The sequence below is a fragment of the Podarcis pityusensis genome, assembly GCF_964106645.2.
Source record: "Podarcis pityusensis genome assembly, chromosome: 4".
In the NCBI taxonomy this organism is placed as follows: Eukaryota; Metazoa; Chordata; class Lepidosauria; order Squamata; family Lacertidae; genus Podarcis; species Podarcis pityusensis.
The window spans coordinates 84,842,717-84,870,568 of record NC_138027.1 but is presented as its reverse complement, the minus strand read 5'-3'; the positions used below and the strand labels follow the sequence as shown (position 1 = coordinate 84,870,568).

The window sequence follows — 27,852 nt, the reverse complement described above, 5'->3', positions numbered from 1 at the left end:
AATTATTGGAGCATCTTCCCATTCCTGTACAGTCTCAGATCACAGCTTCTGATCCTGGCCCCTGTCTTTGTCCCTGAACTGTGTTTAGGGAGCCCTGAAGCTACTCTCCAGAGTTGCTTTGATCCTTGCCTCATTGTTGGTGCCTCAGGGCGTCTGGACTAATGTCTGCTTATACACTATCTGTTTCTGATTATACACTATCATAATAAAACTTGACTATTTACACCGAAGGTACAAGTGTCGTCGTTCTTGGGTAGGAACCAGGAGACATTTATGTTGTTAATTCCCAATGTTGACATCTAATTTTAGGACCTGATCCTGTGGGTTGTTGTAGCAGCAAATAACATGACTAGAATAGAGAGTAGTGACCACTGTACAGCCGTGAGTAGATCCAGGGTGTCGTGTGTGACAAAATGATATATATTTTTTCAGTTACATTAGTGCAAATCAGCACACACCTAAGGCTGCTTCAGTTGTTACCCAGAAATGCTACAAAGAGGTTGCTCAAGTGACTTGCATGTCCTCTTTCATCGCTTCCAGAGAACATCTGGAGTGGCTGCTTGCACATCTTTCCTGGCAGATACTTCTGAGCTAGCATTTAGTCCATCTTCTGTCTGGAGCTGCTAGGGGGTGTTTGGAGCTGCCACACTTAATGTGCAATATTATAAGAGGAAAGCAGCTGACTCCACATAGTGAAGACCTGTAGACTTAAATCACTTGACTTTCATAGAATGCTGCTGCACCTATGATGTTCACATCTCAGCTTATTACGTTTCTTATTTGGTTTCCTTTCTTTGATTCTATAAACACGGGTGAGTCTGTACTTCAGCCTCCAGGAGTGCAGAAATCGCTTAGGGAAGATCTTCCCAAATGAGGTTTTTACAGTAGGTCTTCTGTCTTATATGACTGAGAGAGAGGAAGCAAAACAGTCACATATTGCTGTGTCTTAAATGTGGGATTAAGTTATTTTATTTGTTCTGTTGTGTATCACCTGATAATTAACAAATAATCTTTATTCCTTCTTGGTGTGCTGTGAAAAGCTAGTAAGTCTTTGGTTAACCATTGTTTGCATTTACAGCCAGATTGGAAAACATATGACTACTAGGTTAGGAACTAACTGAGATCTTAAACTATGGTTCAGAGTTTCTTTAAGGTCCTATCTTGATATGTACTTGATAACCATAGTCTCCTTGTTTGAGTGTAAGAGGAAACTATAGTTAACTGCACTCTTGTGACATACTGAGAAGAGAGGAGATAAGGGATTGTTTGGACAGGCAGAAGGCTAATTCTGATCTTGGTTTATTAAGGTAAGATATGATTGAATCAGGCCTAGGTGTGTATTTGCAGCTATGCCTTGTTCGTAGGAAGAAGCGATGGTGTGAGTTGTTCTTTATCACTTTATAAGTGGTTTCCCACAGTTGACTTCGTTCATCTGAATAGCTCAGCCGACTTCGGTGATGTTTTACTAGATGTTGCAGGTAAAGAAGCTAATTGAATTGCAGAGAAAGGGTGGAATCTAACATTTTGTGAGTGAACTTCTACTTGCGCAATGCGACATCAGTTTCCTCTGCTCATCCCCTACAGCCTCCCTTCACTGTGCCCAATATCTGCCCTGGAGAGTCTTCCAACCCTCTGAAGTTTGAGGTTGTGCAAAGGGTTGCAGGGCAGAGGAGAAGTAAATCTTGTTATATGTGGGGGTCTGTTCCACTCATGCACAGTGTTGGATACAACTTCGTAGGAGTCTACGTTGCAACTGAAGAATAAAACACTTCAGAGCTTGGCTTTTCCTTCACTCATCCCTCATGTAGGGATGCCTGAAATGGGAGTGGAAATTGCCAAATTTCACTTACTTATCTCATGTCCAGAACATCATATTCAACCCAGTGAATATGATAGGTGTATACTGTTGTTGTTTTCAATCTGCAAACAATATGCAATTGATTACGCATTACAAATCCTTGTTTGTTAAGGAGAAACAAACCATGATCCCGCGTTTGGACACAATACTAAGCTACCCCTTTCCTGGTTCTCTTACCTGTGTGCCCAAAGGGAAGAGCAAAGTGGGAACAATTGGGCTACATGCACTAGTACATAGCTTCTGTAGAGTGTGGTTTAAGTAGTGTTTCTTGGCTTATCATTAGGTGTGAACACAGCCAATATGCCTCGTGAGTCTCAGATGCCAGCGATTCACAACGGGGGTGGACATTTGCAGCATGCTCTGCTTCTGAACCTTTACAAGACACTTGGCTTGCCTAGTTTTGGAAGGCAGAAAGCGGAAGTAGATAGATCACTGGTTGCCAGTGCAATTCGCCAATCCAGGGGCTGCAGGATGTGTGTGCAGGCACATGCGAATTCCAACAAGTACACATGTCCATGGTCTCATTGAGGAACCAGTAATCAAGTGTATAGTGTATAGGATTCACACAACAAACTCTGTAGCTCTCGGACTCATTTTAGCTAGAGACCACCAAAATACAAACCAAAAATACCCGAATAGATCAAAGAATACTTGCCACAAGCACCTCTCACCACATGCCACCACACAGCTAATATATCCAGAACTCATATGCTCCATGTGTCCCTATTTTCCAGGGACTGTGCTGGATTTACAGAAGCTGGCCCAGTTTCTGATTAGATTCCAGAATGTCCTACTTTTCCTTAGGACATCCCTATTTTTATTGGAGAGATGTTGGAGGGTATGCAGAACTCGCAATCAGGAAGTGGTCTCTTAAAAATACAGCCACTCCCTTATTATATAGCATGTCCCCCAATTTACCACAAAGACATGATTTTTCATAACACCCACAACCGCTGGACAGTCATAGGGTCCATAGTATGCTTACAGGAAGTTGCAGTAAGAGTTCATACTTTTAGTACACATACATAAGTGCAACTGCCACTTTCTCTGAATATTAAGTGAGTAATAAAGATTTTGTAGGTGTGCAAGGACAGTGATACAAACCAGTGTCAAAGTTCTAGAATGTCAAAGAAATAAACAACTACCTGACTTTTAGAAGACATCTGAAGGCAGCCCTATTTAGGGAAGTTTTTAATGATGGATGTTTTAATGTATTTTTAATGTTTTGTTGGAAGCGACCCAGAGTGGCTGGGGAAACCCAGCCAGATGGGTGGGGTAGAAATAATAAATTATTATTATTATTATTATTATTACTACTACTACTAGAATTGCAGGTAGAAATGTTTGTGCAGTTTGTGAAGTCCTGAGAATGGATTGTCTTGCGTTTTCCGCAAGCAAGGTGGCACCAATATTCTACTACTGCCTTTTAAGCTTGGGTGCATTTTTGGTTCCTTGGGAAAGCATTGAAAACATATGTGTGAAGATGTGTGTGGCACAACCAGCTAATGAGACTGACTGGAGAACACACATTTCCTGTTAATTCCAACGTCTCGTACCTAAATATGTAGAGGATCAGTGAAAGGCACTAATTTAACTAAAGTGCCTTGAATCAGTGGGATTTTGTTTTGCCCTCTAATTGAAAGAAAATCGAGCTCTGCAGTAAAATATTTTAAAAACATTTAATCCCATTTCCTGATTGGGGAAGACGCAAGTGGTGTTGGCACACCCACAGCCAAGCTGTAACTGTGCATGAATCAAATTAGCAATTTTACTTACATTTTACTGGTTTCTCCTTTCATTTGCTGGCCTCTACTTGGATTTTTATTTTTATTTTTTTAAAAAAACCTAAAGCTCATTAGCCCTGTTTTTGGCAAGTCACGAGTCATTAAATTTGGAAGTAATTTGTAGCATTTAAAGACTACTGTCCACAAAGTCCTTACTCCAGAAAGGTCTTTTAGATTAATCTTGTAGATTGAACTGTGTTGTTGTTTGTAGATTGCAGCCCAAATGGTTATATTTCGGTCCTCATCAAAGCTCTGAATATCACTTCCTGTGCACAATGGCTCCATACTTACTAGTTTAACAACAACAATAACATGCAATTCCTGTGGTTATTGAGAGTTCATTTATTTTGTCGGGGTTTGTGCATGCGGACTCAGAAAGAAAAAGTGACTCACGGGACAAATCCTATACATATATTCAGAAGTAAGTCCACTTGTGTTCATGGAGGGTTACTTCCAGGTAAGTGGATATAGAGTTTCAGCCTTGTTTATTCATTTTTGTGCGGAAAAGTTCTGTAGTTTTATTCACTTTGGAGGTCAACGCATATTGATCTCTATTCTCCCTCCCCTCCTTTTTCTTCCCAGAGGAATTTCTCCATCTGATTTACTTCTCAGTGCTGTAACTTTCGGGCTACAGACTTTACATTGAGAGTTCTATTAATCGTTCAAGCAACGGGTGGGGGGGAAATTGCTGCACCTGGAAAGCTCAGAGGGACAAAGCTCAAGACATCCTTTCCCTAGTGGTTCTTCACCTGTGAGTTTGCCCTGAGATGGCCATAAAAATTCTGTGGACCTCGTTTTATGTGAGACCATTAGGCAACACGAGAATTTGGGACTAGCTGCCCTTCGTTCTTCGGGACACTGAAAGGTGCCATTTACAAGCTCTAAGCGCCTGCAGGAAAGCAAAACAGGCTTGTAAACTTAAATTCTACACCCTGGAAGGTCCCCGGTTTGTAATGGAGGCTACAGGCCTAGATTACTAACACTGCAAATGTGATTTACGTTTTTTAAAAGAAAGCTAGGAAACATCTGCCTGCAGAAAGTGGACAGGATAGCCTATCATGCCATAGTTCTTTTATTTTTTGCGGGGGTATGATATTGTATTTTTGTGAGAATAAAGTAAATGAATAGAATCCAGTGCTGTGCGCCCCCCAATATTGAGCTTTCAGTTTGTGCAGTGGATTTAAATACTTACATTTATACAATATTTCATCTCTGTTCATGACGATCCCAGACTAATCTGCTCAGAAGTAAGGCCAACTTAATGAGTTTTACTCCTGAGGGAGTGTATATATAGGAGGGTAGCCTTGGTTTATGTTTTGTTTTTTAGTATTGCGAAGAGGAATATCTTTTTTTCCTAAAGCACTTTTCCAGTATACAAAGGGATTTACGTTTCTCTCATATGTCATCCCAAGAAGGCAAGTTAGGCTGAGAAATGGCGACTTGAGTACAAATGACAGATTCATGACTCAACAGGGTTCTGAACCTGGGAACCAGCACTCTGACTGTAGTTCATCTGCGGGTGGTTTTTCTTGAACTATTGACACCCACAAGCAGTAGTGGAATTATTGGTGTGAGTAAAATTACTTGAGCCATATCTTCTGCTAAATTCCAACGTCACATTGTTCTGCTTGCTCCCAAATGCTGTGTAAAACTTTGTGGAGAATGTTGGGGTTCACTGTGAGTCCTAGGGGTAGGGTGTGACCTGCACAGTTTGCATTCTACTGTCGCAGCAAAAGGACTGAATGAATGATTGTGGTCAAAGTACCCGAGGAAAATTAAGGTGCGGAAATAGGTAACATACGGCCTCTGTATTGCCCGAGGCTGTTTTGTACGGCCCAGGGGATTCATTTATATTCTTGAGACTCCCAGCTTTTACATTAAACAAGTACATCATTTTAATCTCCTCTGGCTGTAGAAGTAGGCTTGACAACATGATGGCAATGTGCAGTAAGCCCGAAGTATAATCAGTTAAACTGGATTCCGAAATATTGCTCTCCGGTCCTCTTGTTTCATAAAATGCACATGTTGATTTTGGATGGCTTGGCTCCAGGGCTCTTCACATCTGGAGCTAGCAACCCCAGAGTTAACAGAATACATGAAGCATGTTACTTGGTATTTGTAACATTTATCCAAATGATATGCAGATTTTGGAAACAGCATGGAATTGGAAGCTACAAATTAGATGCAGCTCTCTGGTTTTTAATGTTTCCGAACCTGTTCTTTGTGGTGGACAAATTGCATTCTTTTGGGTAAGGGCACATGCAAAAACTTCCTTTAGCATCCTCTGCCTGTATTTTTAAGATACAGTGGAAATAACATGTTATTGGATGCCTTGCAGCAGAAATAATTACTGGAAACACTGAGATAGCATTAAGTGATAAACTCTGCCTATACCCCTAAGAAGTGAGTTCTTTTTAAAGCACTTTGGTTGTTCTCTTCCTACTCAAGCCCTCTTAAACATCTGTGAGTGTCGGGTCCTTTCCCTCCAAGCTGATGGTCTTAAGCTATCTGTATAAATTTAGCCTTCACTTCTTTTTAGGTGGCAGTGTAAAGGTAAAGGTAAAGGGACCCCTGACTATTAGGTCCAGTCGTGACTGACTCTGGGGTTGTGGCGCTCATCTCGCTTTATTGGCTGAGGGAGCCGGCGTACAGCTTCCGGGTCATGTGGCCAGCATGACTAAGCCGCTTCTGGCAAACCAGAGCAACACACGGAAACGCCGCTTACCTTCCCGCCGGAGCGGTACCTATTTATCTACTTGCACTTTGATGTGCTTTCAAACTGCTAGGTTGGCAGGAGCAGGGGCTGAGCAACGGGAGCACACTCCGCCGCGGGGATTCGAACCACTAACCTTCTGATCGGCAAGTTCTAGGCTCTGTGGTTTAACCCACAGCGCCACCTGCATAGCTAAGTATAAATGGATGGTACATTGTTACAAGCATTAATGATGAAGTCTCTTGTTGTTCATAGTATTATTAATTAACCTCTTAATTAAAAAATCTAAAAGCACGTACACGTGCAAGCATAGGCTGGGAGTAGGATCGTTTTCTCCTATACATTGCCTGTTACCATAATTCCTCTTTAGACTTTCCCCACCTGTCTGAGATGTGGCACATAATGAATGGGGGCAGAGCCTTTTTGGTTGTGGTGCCCTTGTTTTGGAGTGCTCGTCCTAGGTACTCATGCACACTGTAAAACATTTCTGGCACCAGGCAACAATCTTATTTTCTCAGACCTTTTAATTTTGAGTGTGTGTGTGTGTTATTAATACTGCATGCTGTATTTATCTGTTTATATATTTATATTGAAGGGTGGGATATACATTAGTAAAATAGATAATTACTTTCTGGAGAATAAACTGACATAGGTTCAGTCTTTGTGTTCTGACCTACCACAAAGATAGGCAATATGTGCCCTTCAGATATTGTTGGACTAGGATTACCATCATCCAAGACCACATTCTGCGGAGGCTGCAAAAAGAATTTTTAAAAAATCCTCCATCTCTTCTACTTATGAGCCCTATGACATTCCAAGTGTTAGTGTGGAGAACCTCCACACAGTGTCCAAGATACGAGTATTAATCATTAGACATTGTGTTAAGCCACTGTCATTGCATGTTTCGGTGTCCTCCAGTCAGAGAAGTGAGGCATACTTTTAAGTCTCGACCAAGTTTAAGGCCGGTCAAGACAAACAGGGATAAAGGCAAAAGTGGATTAAGGACAGCCCCCCCCCAACCCAGACTATCCACCTGCTCCTTTCAGGGCAACCAATCTAGAACGGGCAAATTTCCCTGTTCCAGGACCCAGGGAACTACCTATGCAGTGGCATAGCGTGGGTTGTCAGCACCCGGGGCAAGGCAAGTAATTTGCGCCCCCTAACCTGTGGATTTTAGTAGGGGCAGAGAGCTGCGAGTGCAAGCGCGCCCCCCCAGATGTTGCACCCGGTGCGGCCGGCCCCCCCTGCACCCCCCATGCTACGCCACTGTACCTATGTACAACTTCCATCTTGTTATGACACAGCTTCAGTTTTATTCATGGCTTGAAATAATTTGGGGGTGAGACCAAAAACCTTGACTGCAGCTGAAGAACTGTTTTCATGCTCTTCCGAGCTGCTGAGAGATGTGAAAGATTCAGCCCTCCTCTCACCCTACCCTGATTCCGCCTTTCTCTTCTACCCTCTCAATATGCGAGCGTCAGAGGAAAATATTCCTATATGCTGCAATATGTCCCGAAACACCATTGAGCTACTGAGGTACCGTCACCTTTAAGGAAAAATTGAGTGTGGGTTTGAAGTCGACAAGTGATGAAAGTAGCCCTGAGGTTGTCAATTAGGGAAGCCAAGGCCTGGAATTGATAAGTTATGGGGCAGTTCCCCTTTGCTCGCTCCCTCCCTCCCCTTTCTAAGGTTTTGTCAGATCTTTATTGCTCAGGATATTAAAGAAAAAAGAAAGAAGGAAAAAGTCACGTCGACCCGTTTTCTAAAACATATCCCACAAACAGTATTTGCTCAAATCCCTTTTGCCCTCACTTGACTTACTACTTTCTTAACGTAAAAGGCTAAAAGTACAGTAGTGGCAAAAAAACAACAACACAAAAAACCACCCTGAAAGCACAACCAATCTCTCCACTTTTTTTTGTAAAACGTTAAGACTTTTGGAAGCAGATTTCTCTCCTCAGTGATAAGACTCTGCTCTGTCTGCTGGGTTTTATGCACCATTTCCATGCATATGGAAATGGAATGGATTATTCACTGGGAGTTCTGGAATAATAATAATAATAATAATAATAAATTTTATTTATATCCCGCCCTCCCCAGCCGAAGCCGGGCTCAGGGCGGCTAACAACAATCAAATAATCAAAAAATCAAATAATCACACAATCTAAAAATATTTCATTATAAAAATTAATTAAATCAAATTGATGGCAACCAATTAAGCAAAGTTCTGTGCAGGTTGCCAGAGGAGGGAGTCAGGCTGCGCCCTGATCAAAGGCCTGGCGGAACAACTCTGTCTTGCAGGCCCTGCGGAAAGATGTCAAGTCCCGCAGGGCCCTAGTCTCTTGTGACAGAGCATTCCACCAGATTGGAGCCGCAGCCGAGAAGGCCCTGGCTCTAGTTGAGGCCAGCCTAACCTCTCTGAGGCCTGGGACCTTGAGGATGTTATTATTTGCAGACCGTAGGTTTCTCTGTGGGGCATACCAGGAGAGGCGGTCCCGTAGGTACGAGGGTCCTAGGCCGTATAGGGCTTTAAAGGTTAAAACCAGCACCTTAAACCTGATCCTGTACTCCACCGGGAGCCAGTGCAGCTGGTATAGTACCGGATGAATGTGATCTCGCAGCGAAGACCCCATAAGGAGTCTCGCCGCGGCATTCTGCACCCGCTGGAGTTTCTGGGTCAGTCTCAAGGGCAGCCCCACGTAGAGCGAGTTACAATAATCCAGTCTGGAGGTGACCGTCGCATGGATCACAGTGGCTAGGTCAGGGCGAGAGAGATAAGGGGCCAACTGCTTAGCTTGGCGGAGATGAAAAAATGCCGCCTTTGTTATAGCTGTAATCTGCGCCTCCATAGAAAGGGAGGTATCGAAGATTACACCCAACTCTTAACGGACGGTGCTGGCACTAATTGCACCCCCGTAAGAGATGGGAGTTGCCCCCTCAATCCCATATCGTCCCGACCCAGCCAGAGGACCTCTGTCTTCGAAGGATTTAACTTCAACCGGCTCCCACGTAACCATCCAGCCACAGCTTCCAGACATCTGGTCAGTGTGTCTGGGGCCGAGTCAGGATGGCCATCCATCAACAGATAGAGTTGGGTGTCATCAGCATACTGATGGCAACCCAGCCCAAAACTCCGGACAAGCTGGGCGAGGGGGCGCATAAAGATGTTAAAAAGCATCGGAGAGAGAATCGCACCCTGAGGCACTCCACACACCAAGGAGTGGCGCGATGACAATTCCCCCCCAAGCGCCACCCTCTGTCCCCGACCAGAGAGAAACGAGCGCAGCCATTGAAGGACTGTGCCCTGGATCCCCACGTCGGCAAGGCGGTGGTCCAGGAGTTCGTGATCGACCATGTCAAAGGCTGCTGACAGATCTAGAAGAATCAGCAGCCCCGACCCACCTCGATCCAGCTGCCTGCGGAGATCATCTGTTAGGGCGACCAGAGCCGTCTCGGTCCCATGACCAGCGCGGAAGCCGGACTGGAATGGATCCAAAGCAGATGTTTCATCCAGAAACCTACCAAGCTGTTCAGCAACCGCTCTCTCAATCACCTTACCCAGGAATGGAAGATTCGAGACCGGGCGGTAATTGGATAGATCTGAGGGATCTAATGATGTTTTCTTTAAGAGCGGACGCACCACTGCCTCCTTCAGTTCCCCTGGGAATGTCCCGGTGCCAAGGGACAAATTGATAATATCCCCCAGGGGGGCCCGCACCTCGTCTGGACACGCTCTAATCAGCCATGACGGGCACGGGTCAAGAGGACAGGTGGTGGGCTTTCCAGCTTGGAGGAATCTGTCCACATCGGCTGGAGATATCCGGTCAAAGTGGTCCAATACTGGACCCGAGGACAGTCGAGGGGCCTCCAGTTCCTTTATTGTGTCCAAATTGGCAGGGAGGTCATGGCGGAGCAACAGGACCTTTTCCGCAAAAAAGCTCACAAATGCCTCACAGCTGTGTGTCAGATTGTTATTTAAATTTGGCTGTCCTTCAAGGGACGTTAAAGACCGAATTATACTAAATAATTGCGCCGGGCGAGAGCTAGCGGATGCAATGGAGGCCGAGAAGTAAGACTTCTTAGCGGCCTTCACTGCCATCTCATAGGTTTTCATAAAAACCCTATAAGATGTTCTTGAGGCTCCGTCACGGGCACCCCGCCATACTCGCTCTAGCCGTCTGAGGTCCCGCTTCATTTTCCGAAGCTCCTCGGTAAACCAGGGAGCCCGGTTTCTGCGGGGTCGCAGAGGGCGCTTAGGTGCGATCTCATCGATGGCTGCCAGGAGCTGGGTATTCCAGCCCTCAACAAGCTCAGTCAATGAGTCGCCAGGGGGAGCAAGGTCCCGCAAGGCTTGACGGAATCTATCAGGGTCCATCAGCCTCTGCGGGCGAGCCCAAATCGGCTCGCCACCTAAGCAGGGTGGGGGTGGAAAGTCAATCCTGGCTTTCAGAGCGTAGTGATCAGACCATGGCACCTTCATCGAAGGAGACATGATCACATCTATACCGGCGCCAAAGATCAAATCCAGCGTGTGGCCTGCTTGATGTGTGGGGCCCGAAACAAACTGGGAGAGCCCTAGAATCTTCTCTTGAAAGAGGCTTGGGTTGCTTGGGTTGAAGTCAACGTAAGGTTCTTCATCAAAGACGCCAGCCTTCCATCTTCCCCTGCTCTACGCTTGCAGTATAAAAGTGGGTTGAGGAAATAAAATCCATGCTTCAAAGTATCTTTCCAATACATATAATTAGATTATACAGTGGTGCCTTGCAAGACGAAATTAATTTGTTCCGCGAGTTTTTTCGTCTTGCGGTTTTTTTCATCTTGCGAAGCACGGTGTCGGAAAAGTTTTGGAAAAGCTTCAAAAATCACCAAAGTCTTCAAAAACCTCAAAAAAGGCTACCACACCGCGTGCTATGAGTTGTTCCTCAAAGTCAAGTCGCAACTGTATTAACGGTTTTAAGAAAAAGGAAACAAACTTGCAAGACGTTTCCGTCTTGTGAAGCAAGCCCATAGGGAAAATCGTCTTGCGAAGCAACTCAAAAAACCAAAAACCCTTTCGTTTTGTGAGTTTTCCGTCTTGTGAGGCATTTGTCTTGCGAGGTACCACTGTAACTTGAACTCTGAAAGGTCAACCAGTGAGCTTTGTGGATGAGTGAGGATTTGAATCGTGGTCTCCCAGGTCATACTATGGCTGTTATTCCTAGACTACAACTCCCATCATCTCTTACCATTGGCCAGACACTTGGGCTGATGGGAGTTGGAGCCAACAAAGACTTGAAGAGCCACAGCTTCTCCATCCCTTCTGCAGAGCCCAAGTGGCTCCCTCAGTTGACAGCTGTAGTTTGACGTGTGGAGTCCTCAGTTCCAAAATGTTGGATGCACTCTGTACCCAGTTAAAATCAATGTAAAAGTACAATTTGGTCCAGTAAGTCAGGGTTTGTAGCTCTTGCTTGCCCATGCATGCACTGGGAAGTTTGGGCAAGTCACTGTGTCACAGCCGGTTCAGATGTTCCTGCAGCTGCCAAACCTGTAGAGCAGTGAACCCGCTGCCCTCCAGATGTTACTGAACTCCAAATACTGTCACCCTCAGCCAGCATGGTGAGCTTGTAGTATATGTAGGGCCACAGGTTCTCCGTACCTGTCCTTCGCCTCTGTCTGGGTCAGGCTTGGATTGTCAGCCCCAGCATAGGAGAGGAAGGAAGAAGAAACCAAGGGGTCAAGGCAGATTGGTGGGAACTGGGGCTGGAGGAGAGGAGCTCTCCCATCTGTGCCTTAACTTCAGCCACTTCAGAAGTGGGAACAGCGATTCGAGCTCCGGGCAGAGTAAAGGGTCTCTCTGGCACTGGGCAACTCAGGAGGCAGTGGCATTGCTCAAGAGCATGAAGAGGGAGAGTGGAGCATTGTTGCCTAGAACTGGGCCAGCTTCTGCAGATGGGAGCCCCAAAGTAGTGCTCATTTGCAATCCCAATATTCACATATAGTGAGCAAATCTTGCCTCGTCTTTAAAAGCTTGGTGGATGTGGAAACTGTTCGTAGAATTGCAGAGTGGGAAGGGACCGCCACCTGAGATTAAGAGTCATGCTGTACCAACTGAGCATCTTGCCTGCTTTCCAGAACTTCTGAATCTTGACTCCTGAACTCCTGTGTCTGCTTCCAAGCCTGTATTGAGATTTGCCTGAATAAAGATCTCTTTATTACTTCTACCTAAGAGCCCTGTCTGTGTTTGTTCGGCATAGAGTGTTGTTCAAGTGTGTGGTGTACGCACTTGAGCAGTGTAATATCTGAACTGGGGAGTCACAGAAAACCTCAGCAGGTACTTAATTCTGTGGTTAGGGGGGAAATGACAAAATTCTGGGGGGGTTTCCCACAGAAGTAGCTGCCGTGACTATTCTCTTCCATGATTCCCCACTTCAGTGTTAATTGAAACTCAACAACAAACAAACAAATGGAAAATATTAAGAAAACAATGTCTGCACTGGCTTCCAGCATGAGTTCCCTTATTATCTTCACTAGTCTCATAGGGCAGAAGACATAAATATTGTAAAGCATTTTGAGATGGTGTTTCTAATTATATGTTGTGCGCTTATTTGCAATGCATTCATTCTTATGAAGAAAACAATTCTAGTCTCTTCGTTTAAGCTTCCTACAAGCGTTTAAGAATCTGCTTGTATTCTAATCCTGTTCTCAGTAAGTATCCTCTTTTGAGATAAGTAAGCTACCATTATACAATTATGCCACATGAGAACCTAAAAAACCCCATAGAATCTTAGAGTTGGAAGGGACCCAAGGGTCATCTAGTCCAACCCCCTGCAATTCTCATCCTTTTACTAAAGCTGCAGTTGGATTCAATAAACATTCATGGGGTTGTGCTGCGAGTTCATCCATTCACCTGCAGTGTTGCACATTGTTCATAAGTTTGTTTTAATTCTGACATTCTAAGGGGCTCAAGGTGTGTGCCCCAGCAGCAGTGTCAGGTTGAGCTAACTGAGGTCATGCAGTGGCTGACTAGTGTTTGAACCCTAGTCTCTCTGGTATGTAAGTCAGACACTATCCTGTTACATCATACTGGTTCTTCCTCTGTCTCCTGAGAGTTCAGAGCAGCTTTAATGTGTTTTCTAAGGCAGTCTCAAGTCCAAGCAACTTAGAGGTCTGACATGCCTAGCTTCAGCTGGAAAACTTCATCATATGCCTTAAGAGAAACCTCAGAGCCCAAGAACTGTGCCAGTTCTTTTACTACACTAGGGGGTACCACTCCACTTGACAAGCCTCTCTACCTGACTCAGTTTCCCTCTGCCAAAGTTCCCCTCCCTTACTTTCCTGCCCCAGGATCACAATATCTCCTTCCTGCCTTGTTAAGTTGTGGGAGAACATATCAGACAACACAGTGATTCTTCAAACAGCTCTTGTTTATTCACAGGCCAGAACAGAACTGAGCTGAAGGGTTCAGCCAACCTGCTTATATAGAGCTCAACTACAAAGCAACAGTAACAACTTTCTGTAACTATCCAATCACTGAACGTCACTTTCAATTCCTTATTTGCATATGTGGACCTGAGTGAAAACTATCTCCAGTATCCCCCTGCTGGCCCAGGGTGAGAACTTCAGTGCATAACATGCCTGTTTCAGTTTTCCCTCAGAACCACACCTTCCCTTTCCCTCCCTGCAGAGTTTCCTCCTCTAGGACTCGGCCACCGTACTTTGTGCTCTGGTAACTTCCAGACTGGATTACTGCAATGCTCTCTACGTGGGGCTTCTCTTGAAGATGACTCGGAAACTTTAATTGGGCCAAAATTACTGGCTGATCTTCCTTTTAGAACTCATATCACCCCTGTTTTCAAACAGTTTTGCTGGTTCATTTCTTAGCCCAATTTAAGGTTTAAACACATTGGTGTTTTAAGCCCTGTATGACTCAGGCCCCAAATATCTGAAAGACCACCTCCTTCGCTACAGATGCTCTTGGGTTTTAAGATAGCACAGGAGGCCTTCTCAGTAGTTCTTCGGCACTCAAAGGGGTGGGGTGGGGTGACCTAGGAGACGGCATTCTCTGTGGCAGCCCCTAAGTTGGGGAATTCCTTCCCCACCAGGCACTTTTATTGCACAGTTTTCATTGAATGCTGAAGATACAGCTTTTTGCCCCTGCCTTTGACCCTTCAGATATTTATATATTAGGACACTGTCTAGTGTCCTAATATATAAAAAGAGTTTCCAATTCCCCCACCCTGCCCTATTTTTCATTCATCTTACAGTTCGTGAACCCCCAGCTCTCCCTGATCTTGTTTATGTGCTATGTCGTAACCTCATTTTTCTTGTTTTGTTGCTGATTATTACATTGATTTCCTCACGGTAAGTCTTCGATCTGTTGTTAGGGTTGCCACATTTTGAAGAGCAAAAAAGAAGACACATTCCCAACTTCTACTTTTAACAATGGATTGCTATGGCTCTCATTTCGCATACCCATGAAAAAGAAGACGTGTCCTGGGAAAAGAGGACATATGGAAACCCTTGTTGTTGTTTAATTGTTTAGTCATGTCTGACTCTTCGTGTCCCCATGGACCAGAGCACACCAGGCACTCCTGTCTTCCACTGCCTCCTGTAGTTTGGTCAAACTCATGCTGGTAGCTTTGAGAACACTGCCCAACCATCTTGTCCTCTGTTGTCCCCTTCTCCTTGTGCCCTCCATCTTTCCCAACATCACGTATTCCAGGGAGCCTTGTCTTCTCTTATGAGGTGGGCAAAGTATTGGAGCCTCAGCTTCAGGTTCTGTCCTTCCAGTGAGCACTCAGGGCTGATTTCCTTCAGAATGGAGAGGTTTGATCTTCCTGCAGTCCATGGGACTCTCAAGAGTCTCCTCCAGAACCATAATTCAAAAGCATCTATTCTTCGGCAATCAGCCTTCTTTATGGTCCAGCTCTCACTTCCATACATCACTACTGGGAAAACCATAGCTTTTCCTGTTGATGATGTTCTTTCATTATGGACCCTTTTGGATAGCTAGCATCTACTTAATCTTTCATATAGGGTTATTAAATTAGCATCAGGATAAGTTCTAGGAAGCCATCACAGTTTAGGGCAGGTCAGACTATCTGAAGAATGATGTTAACAGGCTTCCATATATAGTTGATGGCATTAGAGATGACACCTAATATGCCATGGCAGAAAAATTATTTCATCTTCCAAGAGTCTGAAGAGAAATGAGCCGATCCTGTGGACTGTTATCCACTGCTTGTATTCACAGTGGAGCCCTTTCTGTCTGCAACAAGCAAAACAACAAGTTCAGTCTTTATTAGACAGCTGGACAATGGTTACACATTTGTCTGCAAAAATCCCACTCCATTTAAAACTCAATGGGGGTTGTGCTGTTAGGTAGAGGGCATGCACTACAAAGCTTGTCTGTACAATTTGAGTTTATTTTTTATATTTAATTGAAATGGCACCTCCTGTCCCAACTGTATCATGCTCCCCTGTCTAGAATTTGGCACAAGCACCATTATAGGCAGGACACCCTGCTTTTAAAAGTGCCCCCCCTTTGCTTTTCAACAAAGAGGGATGCAAAAGTAAAAAGCCACCTTTTAATACAGTGGTGCCTCGCAAGACGAAATTAATCCGTTCCACGAGTCTCTTCGTCTTGCGGTTTTTTCGTCTTGCGAAGCACTGCTATTAGCGGCTTAGCGGCTATTAACGGCTTAGTGGCTTAGTGGCTTTAAGAAAAAGGAAACAAACTCGCAAGAACTCGCAAGACGTTTCGTCTTGCGAAGCAAGCCCATAGGGAAATTCGTCTTGCGGAACAACTCAAAAAACGCAAAACCCTTTCGTCTAGCGAGTTTTTCGTCTTGCGAGGCATTCGTCTTGCGGGGCACCACTGTATATAGTTTGCTTGCAGAACGCTGGGCTCCCTGAGTTGTCTAGCTCTTTTAAGTATATTTCATCTTGAAAGTTCTGAGAAAAACATATTTGAGAAACATTTCTGAACTGAGAAAACAGCACCGCAAGGGTTGTTGCTAGAGGCTGATTTCCACAAAGAAGTCAGTCTGGAGGATTTCATCTTTGTTAGGATTTCTAAAATCTACCTCGAAATTCTGCATCAAGATGAAGGCGAGAGAGATGATGGCAGGAAGTCTCAGCCCTGGAGATGTAATCTGTTTCTGAACATTTTGAAGACACAGGGTTGTTTCCCCTGGGGGGGTTGGGAGAAAATGGAAATTCAGTAGTGTTTGATTATCAATACCCATCTAGCCTATACATCCTTTAGGCTCCGAAACAACACATAAAATGGACTTGCTGTGACATTACATTTTTTTCTGTAGCTACACTGTAGAGCAAACCTAGATGCCCCTAAATGTATTATTTATTCTAGCTATAGTTTATCACCGTCTCTGATCAGGGATTTTTTCAGCCTGCACTTGCCGGAACTCAGGTCTGGCCCCTTTCAGGTGGTTGCCATCACCATTCTAAGAGAATGAGGGAGGCGTTCGTGGTGAGTTTCGGCACCTCTTTTTCTAGAAAAATAGCACTGCCTCTGCAAATGGAGGTAGAGCATAGCCATCATGACTAGTAGCCATTGCCTTGTGTCCTTCATGAATTGGCCTCGTTCTCTTTTAAAGCCATCCAAGTTGGTGCCAGGGAGTTCCATAGTTTAAGTAAGCTGCAGTTCTGAAACCACTTCCATGGAAGTAAGCTTTATTGAGCTCACTGTGGGACTTACATAGGATGCACTGTAAGATACCCATACTGCAGAATATTTTTGAAGCTTAAAGCTATATGGGAGAGGGAAAATGCTACCAAACCTACTCCCACTACAAATGGCTTTTCCTTTTTGCTTCATATCCTCCTTTCCTGGTGAGCAGCTTGCTTGCTTAATGTGCCTAGTTTATCTCCTTTTGCATGCTGTAGAGTATGTAAATTTTATCCAGCATAATAACATATAGATACTATATGTAAGACTGAAATCTGTGATCCTGGCATGTGGGGATTTCTTTCTCTGCGCACACACTCCATAATTAACATAGTTTCTGGCTTTTTTGAGGCTAGTTTCCTGGACAGTTGTGATCACAATTGTTCACTGTGTCAGTTTTGGAAAGCACATATAATTTCTCTTGTCCTTTTGCCTAACAATAAATAATAACAATCATTAAAAATAACAATAAAAATAGTTTTAAAAGAGGGCTTTAAAAAGTCTGCTTGTGACTGCATAGAGTGCCAGATTTTAATTACAGTTGGCATTTCTGAGTGTATTGCTGGCAGTGGAGACAATCTTACTGAAAAAAGGCATAAATTTTGACACTGGCAATATGGGATCTCAGCGTAAGAGACTGTAAGCCGAGTACTGTTCTGCTTTAATGTACTGATTAAAATATTCAGTGTTAAGTGCAAAACTGTGCTAATCTCAGGCTTGAATTGTGTAATGATTTGGATTGTTACAAAGCAGCATATGTAATAGCTTCAAATAAGCATTTTTAAGGGGAGGAAAAATAGGATACTGCATTGCAAGAAATATGGTTGGCATCTACCAGGTTTTCCATTAAGTTCCAGGTCACAGACAAATAAAGGAAGCATGTTAGGGGAGGAGGGGGAAAACCCTTTTAAAAAATAATTAGGGAGATGTCTGTTTTGTTCACCAGATGGAAAATCAGTACTTGTGGGTGGTCTGTGCTGGATGGGGCATCTCGCAATTGGCAGAACTATGCCTTTAACTTTTAAAGTCCTGGGACAAAATGGAAAAGTAATTGACTGTTGAAAACGCTCCCTTTCTGGATTCATATCAACCCTATTACATGTGAAGGTTTGGTGAGTTTCTGCCATTTCTTATATGAACACACCGGCTTTTAAAACTTATTTTATTCACGCCTGGCTTTTCGTTTTTGGTAGTGATTATGAGGCACTTTCGTCGTAGAGTTTGGGGTGCATGTTTTTATAAATGGAACACACACACCAGCCATACCTGAAGCCGCTCCGCTCTTCGTTTTACTTGTAGTTTTCATATTTTCAGCCTTCCCAGCGTCAAGAGCATTTTGCAACTCATTGGTTAACATTTCTAAAAGGTATTTCCACGAAAACTGACTTCATTAGCATTTCAGAGGACACAGCTTGTCTTTTATTTGTATGATCAGTGAAACAATAAAAGCATTGCAATCGAAGAGTAAAAGCGATTGAACTTTTAAAAGTTCATGCTATTTTTGTGTGTTGATGATTATTTTTAGAATACATGTAGAGATTTTTAGTAGCTTTCAAAATGTGTTTTTATATTAATGTACTTAGTTAACCGTTTTTATTTCGCGTGCAGTTGTAATTTTTCAGTAACATTACAAAGTTTCTTCCAATTAAATGGTCAATGCGCAAGCATTACGCTCAGTCCCACTGATAAGAGTCTACCATCTTTAAATGTTGTAAGAGCAGAATCCGAAGTATACTAATCTACAAGTAAGTCCCAATGCACACAGTGTCACTTGCATCTTGGTAGACGTGCAAAAAAGGATTGTTCTGCAAAGTTGCATGTTTGCACATACTTAAGATGACTTAACTCCTGTCAAAGGGAGATTTAAGCAGCCTTCAGCCTGAATTGCTGTCTGAACAAATAAATAAATCAACAAATAGTGAAAGGGTGTAGGGATGACCAGTTTCTTATATACAAGGGAATGTTAATTGGAGGCAGAGCATAAGAAAATCAGCAGAATCAAAGGAATCCTCACAGTTCTGATTTTAGATCAAGGGCAACATTAACTAGTATGGGGATATCACCTGTTTCCGTATGCAGTGGAGGCAGGCTAAAGAAAGTGGAGTTGGCTCCATTGCAGTGGATGGTTTAGGGTATCTTTGCCTCTGAGCTCAAGTCCCTCCACCCCCTGTGCTTGCTTTGGAGTAGAAGGGATGGCTCGGCATCATAAGGCCACAGGCAACACAGTGTGTGTTAGTTTCTGAGCCAATTCCCCCCCGGGGGGGGGCCAGAATGGGCTCACCCAAAGCTACCACCAAGGACATGAATTATCGCTCTTTGCGTGTTGGCTAAGGGAAGGGCTTTGCTTGCCAACCGCTTCACCCCTGCTCAAGGCTAGAACCTATGCAGAAACACTGTGTCCAGGGATATTCCAGGCAGGCAGTACACTTTCCCCAGCATAACTGGAGCCCACTTTTTTCAGCGGAGAGGGGAATATTGGGCGATTTGAGAATCACTTGGTTCCCCCAGTGCTTTCCTGATGCAGTGGGGTATCTTGATATTGGAAGAAAACCCCCTCCTCCGCCTCTCCCACACTTCCCAGTTTGACTCCTGCAAGTCCATGTGTGGAGAACCTGCTTTTAGAAACAGCCGGCTACACTTGCCTGAAAGCTGGAAGTGAGTTTTGAAAGCTGTACTGAATCCTGCATATTTGGGGTTCAGTTCCTGACCTCTTTCGATATTCGGTGCCTCAATATTTAGCCCTTGCTTGCTGTGTTAGTTAGGGCAGTAGTGTAGAGTGGGGGGTGCAGGGGGGGCCGGCCGCACCGGGCGCAACATCTGGGGGTTAGGGTTAGGGGGCGCAAATCCACGGGTTAGGGGGCGCAAATTACTTGCCTTGCCCTGGGTGCTGACAACCCACGCTACGCCACTGAGTTAGGGTTACAGGTGTGTGCCAGTAATAATGCTGTGATGTCTTATAAAGAGGGTACTGCAGTTGCTAATTGTGTGAATTGTAAGTTGTGAAGCTCCATAGTCGAATTTTGTATCAGCTGTGAACTCGCTTCATGTAGGAAAGATGCTAACTCTCAGCCACAGTCTCTCTCTCTCTCTCTCTCTTAAAATATGGTGATAATAAGACTTATCTGCCTTTCGAGATCCTTATAGGAATTCCTGAGGGAGTTATAGAAAGCTTTTTGAATTACGTTTTTTAATTACTTAGAGTAAAATAAAAAATAAGGGGAGAAGGGAAATTGCCTCAGAGAAGTGTTTATGGTATTTGAGTTATATGTTACCAGACGGTATATGTGTACATCATACATTTTCTGAAAGCTCTGGCGTTAAAAACACTTGCAATTCCTCCTTCTCCATGCCTAGATTTTGTTCTTAAAATGCTACATAGCAGGGCTAATCTTTTGGAGGCAGTGGTTAACAAGGCTTAGCATGGTGTGGTGGAAGATCATATGTCTTAAATTGTTTTGAAAACTGAGGAAGCTGCACAGCTCTCTGGTAGCCTCTCTTTATTGAAGAGGAAAGAATATAATGGACATTGTATTTTGCCATGTGCCCTGCCATTGTTTTTAAAGAAAACATATAGTCCAGGGAGGGGGTGTGTGTTACAAGATTATGGCTCATTTTAGGATTTCCACTCTCATGTTTTGGTCTCCTAAAGGCTTCTTGTATTATCATGTAAAAGCAAAAAAATGTAACTTTATTTTTACCAAATTTCCCTGCCCCAAATATCCCAGTGTTTATTATATTTTGTAAAATGAAGCATTTCAGCTTTTGCTACGGCAGAGCCTTCAGAATGAAAGACGCCGCAATAATAGCACCCAGATCAGATAGCAATATACCCAGTTCTTTCCAGATACAAAACAAGCTAAGCTGTACTTTGCTCAGTAAAAGCAGCAATTACTTAATGCTTCCATGGTCTCCCACTCTTTTCCTCTGCCCCCCCCTCCATTCCCCCTCCCAGTGCCACAGATGCTTCACAGTCTGTCCTCTTTTCTTCTGGGCACAGCATACGGATTTTTTCAAAATACAACTCAAATTTTTGATGTGTGTGTTGTACTATTAAAAGCATAATTTAGACATTCATGACGGTTTACTACCAGCACAAAACAATGGTGTGCTGGAACCAACCAAAGACTGTGAAAATGTTGTTTAACAGCTTCTATAATGCAATGTACCAAAAAGAAATTGGGTGCTTTCTTTTTTTGGAGCTGGGGTGGGGGGTGGGGTGGAAGTAAGCAACTACTCTACCCTTACAAATCATGCCAACAGTTAGCCGAAGCAGTATATGGTGAAATTAAGGTTGAAATAAGGTTTTACTGGAAGAACGAAGCCCCTCTGCTCTTTTTCAGAGGATGGTTGGAACAGGGTGAGCTTTATATCGGGGAATAAAAATCAGAAACATATCTTGTAATCCTGTTATAATGGAAGGGGTAAATAACATTGTCACCTTTTTTGCAACACTTACCTATTTATTTAGAGGTGTCAAGTATGGTTTACAGCAAAGCAAGTCAATATAAAACACAATAAGCAAGAACATTAAAATAATTCTCAATAATAACTAGAAGATTAGCAATATCATAATTTACAAATGGCTTGGGGAAATAGAATGAAATGTAGCTATACTGAACACTTAATTGCCTTAGCATTGTAAGCTAAGAAATGCCCAAACCTTTTCTGCCCACAAACCATCTTTGCAATGCCAGTTTCCTCTATTATAGGAAGTCTTCGATTAACCATAGTTTCTTTTTTCTTCTGAACCAAGAAACTATAGTTACTAAGTTTGGAACAAGCCAGCATCTTAAACCATTTTAAGGGAGACTCACCTGGCACCTTCGTGACATATCTTTAGGCGGCAGGCAGAAACATTCCTCTTTTCCCAGGTCTTTGGCTAATTAGACAATCTGTGGCCTTTTAAACTGTAGGGGGAGTTTTATTGTTTTTGTTTGTTACTTTACTGTGTATCTTTGTATTTTTGTATTGTAAACCACCCTGTGGTGTTTGGGTGAAGGGCAATATAGAAAGTAAGTAAGTAAATACTCTCCTAGTTTGAAAGTAACAAGAAGCGGTGGTTAATTGAAGGGTTCTGGGGTTATGGCATGCCAAGAAGGTCAAATGAGGTCAACAATACATTATCAAAATACACATATGCAAGAACAACACTGGTTTTCAGAAGGACTCACATAGATAATAGATTGTTTAAATATATGAAGAAATCAACATAAATGGGAAATTAACACTCTTTTTAATCGCCAATTTTCGGTAACAGATAGGTAGCCGTGTTGGTCTGCCATAGTCAAAATAAAAAAAATCCTTCCAGTAGCACCTTTAAGACCAACTAAGTTAGTTCTTGGTATGAGCTTTCGTGTGCAAGCACACTTCTTCAGATACACTGAAGTTGTCATACTTTAGTCCCAAATAAGTCAGTGGAACAAGTTAGTCATGACTAACTTTGGCCCCATTGATTTAAATTGGATTAAAGCATTTCAGGCTTTTTCTGGATCCAGTCTATTGTCTGCATTGTGGAATGATGGATGTTGAATTATGGCTAAACTTCGTACATGACAGTTTTTCATTTAAGAATGAATGTGCCTGTGCAGTATCTTAGCTTTTGTGTTGTTGCTTTTGTTGCATTGTGGAGTGGTGCTGACTTCCATGTGTGAAGAAGCCACTGCAAAAGAGAACATTTATCTAATCTAATGTTTTTCAAAGGCAAGGGTTCCAACAACTGAGTGAGAGTCTTAAAGGGATGGAAAATCTGTTGTTGTAAATGAAGGCGAATTGGCCCCAAATCCATTGACATTTGGATTAAGTCCAATCCCATTGCTTTGAGTCAGATTGAAGCCCAATCCTATGCATGTTTCCTCAGAAGAGACATTGCATTCCAAACATACATAAAGTAAAATTAATAGGACTTTAATAATAATAATAATAATAATAATAATAATAATAATAATAAATTGTTTATAATTTTGGGGTGCTAGAGCTTTTCCACACTCATTAATTGTGCAGCTGCACCAGTGTAAATAAATAAGGGACGCGGGTGGCGCTGTAGCCTAAACCACAGAGCCTAGGACTTGCCGATCAGAAGGTCGGCGGTTCGAATCCCCACGACAGGGTGAGCTCCCGTTGCTCGGTCCCTGCTCTTGCCAACCTAGCAATTCGAAAGCACGTCAAAGTGCAAGTAGATAAATAGGTACCGCTCCGGCGGGAAGATAAACAGCATTTCCGTGTACTGCTCTGGTTTGCCAGAAGCGGCTTAGTCATGCTGGCCACATGACCTGGAAGCTGCACACCGGCTCCCTCAGCCAATAAAGCGAGATGAGCGCCGCAACCCCAGAGTCGGCCACGACTGGACCTAATGGTCAGGGGTCCCTTTACCTTTACCTTACCGGTGTAAGTGGGATATACATTATCTCTCAACACCGGGCGCATGCCTTAAATACAGGTAGAAAAAACATCAAGCTTTTTTGAGCTGCACAACGCTGCATTTCTAAAAGCAGGGCGGTTGTGGGTCACATGTTTGTGGAGCTCACTTCAAATCCCAGATGTGATGAGGGGGCTCGTGTGTTTTTTTAGTGTTGGTGAGAAAAGGCGCCCTGCACAAATTTGGCCTTGGCCACTTTTTCATGTATTGTAATACGTAGCTGAACTACGACTGCTGCACCCCTCTCTAGCAGGAGGTGGGTCAAGTGAGTGATACAGCTCTACTGTACTGTCCAGTGTTGCAAATACGGTTGAGATATCTCTGCTGCCATTTGGCCAACACTTTCCTTTATTGGAAGCCTTTATTATGTGTTCCTTTTAGGAGGAAGAAACTGACTGGTGCTCAGATAGATGAGAAAATGCCTTGGGTTCATCCTAAGCGCTTTTATCTGAGTCTGAATGATATAGAACTGATTTGGAATCCACACAGCATCTCTTTAACTCAGGAATTTTCAGATTATGTCATCCTCTAAATCAAGAAAACAGCCATCAAGAATGCCATCACTTTTGCCTATGATTCAAAGGAAAGCAAGCAAGGGAAGGACTAGGGCTACAGAATGATTTAATCTGCTTTTCAAAGAAATCCAGGAAAGCACAAACCATTCCGCTTGCTGAGGATGACAGTGAAGGGTGTGGCAGCCAGCCAGCCATCTATTTTACATTGAAAAGGAGGCATTGAGCTGGCACTGTTGTTTCCCCAGCTGAAAGGAGACACATATTGGGAGGTGTTAAAAAAATAGGGATGCTCGAGGAATTCAGTATCTGTGAATTCTGATGCAAACCAGCCTGATCTGTGCTTCCCAGACTAATGTGCAGATCAGAATGTAATTATACTTTGGATTTCACACTTCTCTGAATTGTGTAACCTAGTTCTCGGTTCAAAAATATAGCAAAATGCATTTTAGAATGTGTATTTTCCAATAAAATATGTTCATAATGGTATGCATTGAGATTTAAAATGCATATTTAAATAAGTACTTCAGCATGAATATTTGTGCAGGTTATTCTTAAAAATTAAATAGTGGAATAGACTTTTGAATGAACACATGCAAAACTGACATAGACTGTAAACAGACTGGCCTGTGAGGGCAATAGTCTCTTCTTCCGTAATATGACTTTCCTTACATTCCTACAGACCACAGCCCTGAACCCCTGGGCTTGCCGATCGGAAGGTCGGCGGTTCGAACCCGCGCGATGGGATAAGCTCCTGTTGCTGTCCCAGCTTCTGCCAACCTAGCAGTTTGAAAGCACACTAGTGCAAGTAGATAATTAGTTACCACTGTGGTGGGAAGGTAAATGGCGTTTCCGTGTGCTCTGGCACTCGTCACAGTGTCCTGTTGCACCAGAAGCGGTTTAGTCATGTTGGGCACATGACCTAGAAAGCTGTCTGTGGACAAACACCGGCTCCATCGTCCTGAAAAGTGAGATGAGCACCACATCCCATAGTCGCCTTTGACTGGACTTAACCGTCCAGGGGTCCTTTACCTTTTACACTCCTACAAATGTATCATAACAGTAAGTCCTAAGGTTGACTTCTACCTATCATTCTAACACATGGAAAATTATGGCCTGATCTTCAAAAAAAGAACTGGTTAGGACACATCAGTGAGACAGGCCACAAAGGATACTGGACTAATTCCACACAAGGAATGAGATGGAGGCCCAATGAGCCTAATAGCAGATTCCTCCATGGTCAAAATTCCATTTTGTGAAGAAAACCGTTATTAAATATTTGGAATCCAGAACCCTGAACAATTGCTGAATTCAAATAATAATTGTGACCTAGATGCAATATTGTATGATTTGGTGGGAAACATGAAATGGTTAAGTACTACACATGTAACAAATATATTGAAATGTGTAAGTACTATTAGGAATTATTCGTTTTCAAACCGACTTAACATTCTTGCAGTCAGGAAATGCCTAATAGGAGCTCACTGATGTTACTCAGCATTAAAGGTATAAATCTGTAAAAATACATGGGAATATTTTAGAATGATAATGAATACGGTAGATTTTTTTATATTTAAAAAAATTCAAAAATTATGGTTTATAGCTATCCACTAGATGGCAGTCACACCTTTCCTTTCAAACCAGGGTTGTTCCATAGACAGCAAGAAACTGCTAGAGATTTTCTGGTGAAAGCCTTGATGCTTTGATCCCTATTGATCACTCCATGCTGATTTTAAAAAAAATATTTTCTGCTCTCAAAGGAGCTGAAGATAAAAATAACAAAACATCTTTGCATCCTTTCATCCCATTGGCATAAAATGTATTAGTTTGACGTACGAAGAGGACTTTATGCTTTTATAAGAAAGGTGGCTAACCTGAAACCTGCCAAATGTTACTGAACTCCAGCTCCCATCATCCCTGATTATTGCCTGTTCTGACTGGGGCTTCTGGGAGTTGTAGTTCGCTCACAGGGTAATGGGCCCTATTTCATGGACAAAAGAGCATCGCTTCTTTTCTTCACTTCAGAGTAGAAGCCATTTTGGCATGTAATCAGTATATATATAAATCAGTCATCATCATCATCTGGGTGGAAAGATAATTAGCAATAAGGGCTGACAATAAAGATTAAAGCTGTTTTTCTCTATTTTTAAATGATGTATTCCCCAAATGAATAAATACTCAGAAACCATGACTGAATGTTCACAATCAGCTGCATTTTTTGGTGAGCGTCAGATGTCATATTGTTACACTATTGAATGTAGTGACCATTCGTAGAGCTGTTCATATTCTCTGAAAATATTCCAGATGTGTAGAGGATGGCAAAGAACCCTTGTGTGATTGTTGAATGTTGTGCTTCCCAAAAGTGTCCTAGAGACGCTTGGTTGGTTCTGATTTGAAAAGCATCACAATGAGATAACACTTACCCCTCAGATAGCCTCATGGTGCTTATTCTGAAAGCAGGACCCCGCCCCCAATAATATGTCTGATTTTTCGCCATCAAGGGAGGTGTAGTTTGTGATACCCAAATTCTTTATTGCATAAACTGATGGTGAGAAACTGTGGCTGCCGTGCCTTTGCATATCTCTGTGAAGGCTCCAAACAATGTGATGGTTTTTCTTTCTGTTGCAAGTACTCCAATTTCTATTTGTTATCCTATGAGTTGAGCTCCCCCAGCCCTATGCACCACCACGTTAATAACTCTATAAAAGAATCAACCACCTCCCAGGGTCTACACTGTAGAAAACCTAAACCTACCGGCTTTAAATTAGACATCGTTCTTTACTAAGGAAGCCTAATAACAAGTTTTCAGCCTCCAGCTCTCAAAGGATTCAGATTTTGTCTATCAGTTTTGATTATGCCGTTTGGTGAAATGTTCAGAGCGCACACGTGAACCCAATTCAGCTTTGTTTTCCCGAGCTGTGATAACTGCCTTGCAAACCCTATTGCAAAGGTTAACCTGTGCACTGCATAAGGATAACAGATGGAGATTTTGGTGTTCTGCCACTGCATGTATACACACACACCAGCTCATTCCAAAGGGAAAAGGATCTTGTATTTCTGTATTTAAACCTTTGATCTTCTTTCACATCTGAGGGGAAGAGTAGCCCTTTTCACTGGAGACACATGGCTCTGCATCTGTAAAAACACAGCTGTCTATAGCAAAACAACAAACCTGGCTCTTAAAAGAAAAAAGACAATGGCTTTGCTGTGTCGGTTTAGCTACCCATGTTAAAATCCTTTATAAATATTGTTTTAGATGGATACTTCTAGAATCTCTGTGGATTTACACCAGCGTTTGCTGAAGTCTTTCCCCCCATCATATTCTCCACTCCCACAACACGTTTTGAAGTTTGATGGAAATGATTGACATTCTGAGCACCTGATATCTAGGTGGTTTTGAAGAAGTTGTTAGTTAATAGGGCAACACCTTGCTTAAATGAATGCATGCAAAGTATGATGAGAAAGCATGGAGCCCAACCCATTATTGTTTTCATTATTTCTTTCTATATTCAGGTTTCCCCCCGTAATTTACTCGGGATTACGGTACCTTATGCCTATAGACAAGCGCATTCTTGTCCCTTTCCTTCAGAGATGTCTCCTTTTTACTTCACTGTTACCCTGTTTATTTCAGGTTTGGCTTCATCATTTGTTCTTTGGCATCATTACCCCATTGTAGATGATTATCATTTCATGTACGGCTTCAGAGCATGTTTGAATGGGCCCGTAACTCAGCCGCAGAACACATGCTTTTCATGAAGACCTTCCCAGCGTCAGTTTCTGGCATCTCCAGTTAAAAGGATCTCAAACAGTGGGGCTGCCTGAGAGTCACAATTAATCAGAGTAGATGAATGGACCAGTGGGCCCACTCTGTAAAAGGCAGGCAGCTTCATATATCTGTATG

At 43.0% G+C, this 27,852-nt stretch overlaps 1 protein-coding gene across 3 annotated transcripts in view; it reads left to right on the top strand.

Annotated features, from left to right (window-relative positions):
• Nucleotides 1–27,852, top strand: part of CLYBL (citramalyl-CoA lyase) — a 201,332-nt gene that overhangs the window by 6,692 nt on the left and 166,788 nt on the right. The window contains exon 1 of one of the 3 annotated variants that reach the window (XM_081003223.1): nucleotides 19,528–19,679. The exons of the other annotated variants lie outside the window; for them this stretch is intronic. Coding sequence (XP_080859349.1) covers nucleotides 19,543–19,679 — 137 coding nt within the window. The 5' untranslated portion in view covers nucleotides 19,528–19,542. Of the gene's footprint in view, nucleotides 1–19,527; nucleotides 19,680–27,852 lie in introns of those variants that run through there. 3 annotated transcript variants of the gene reach the window in all.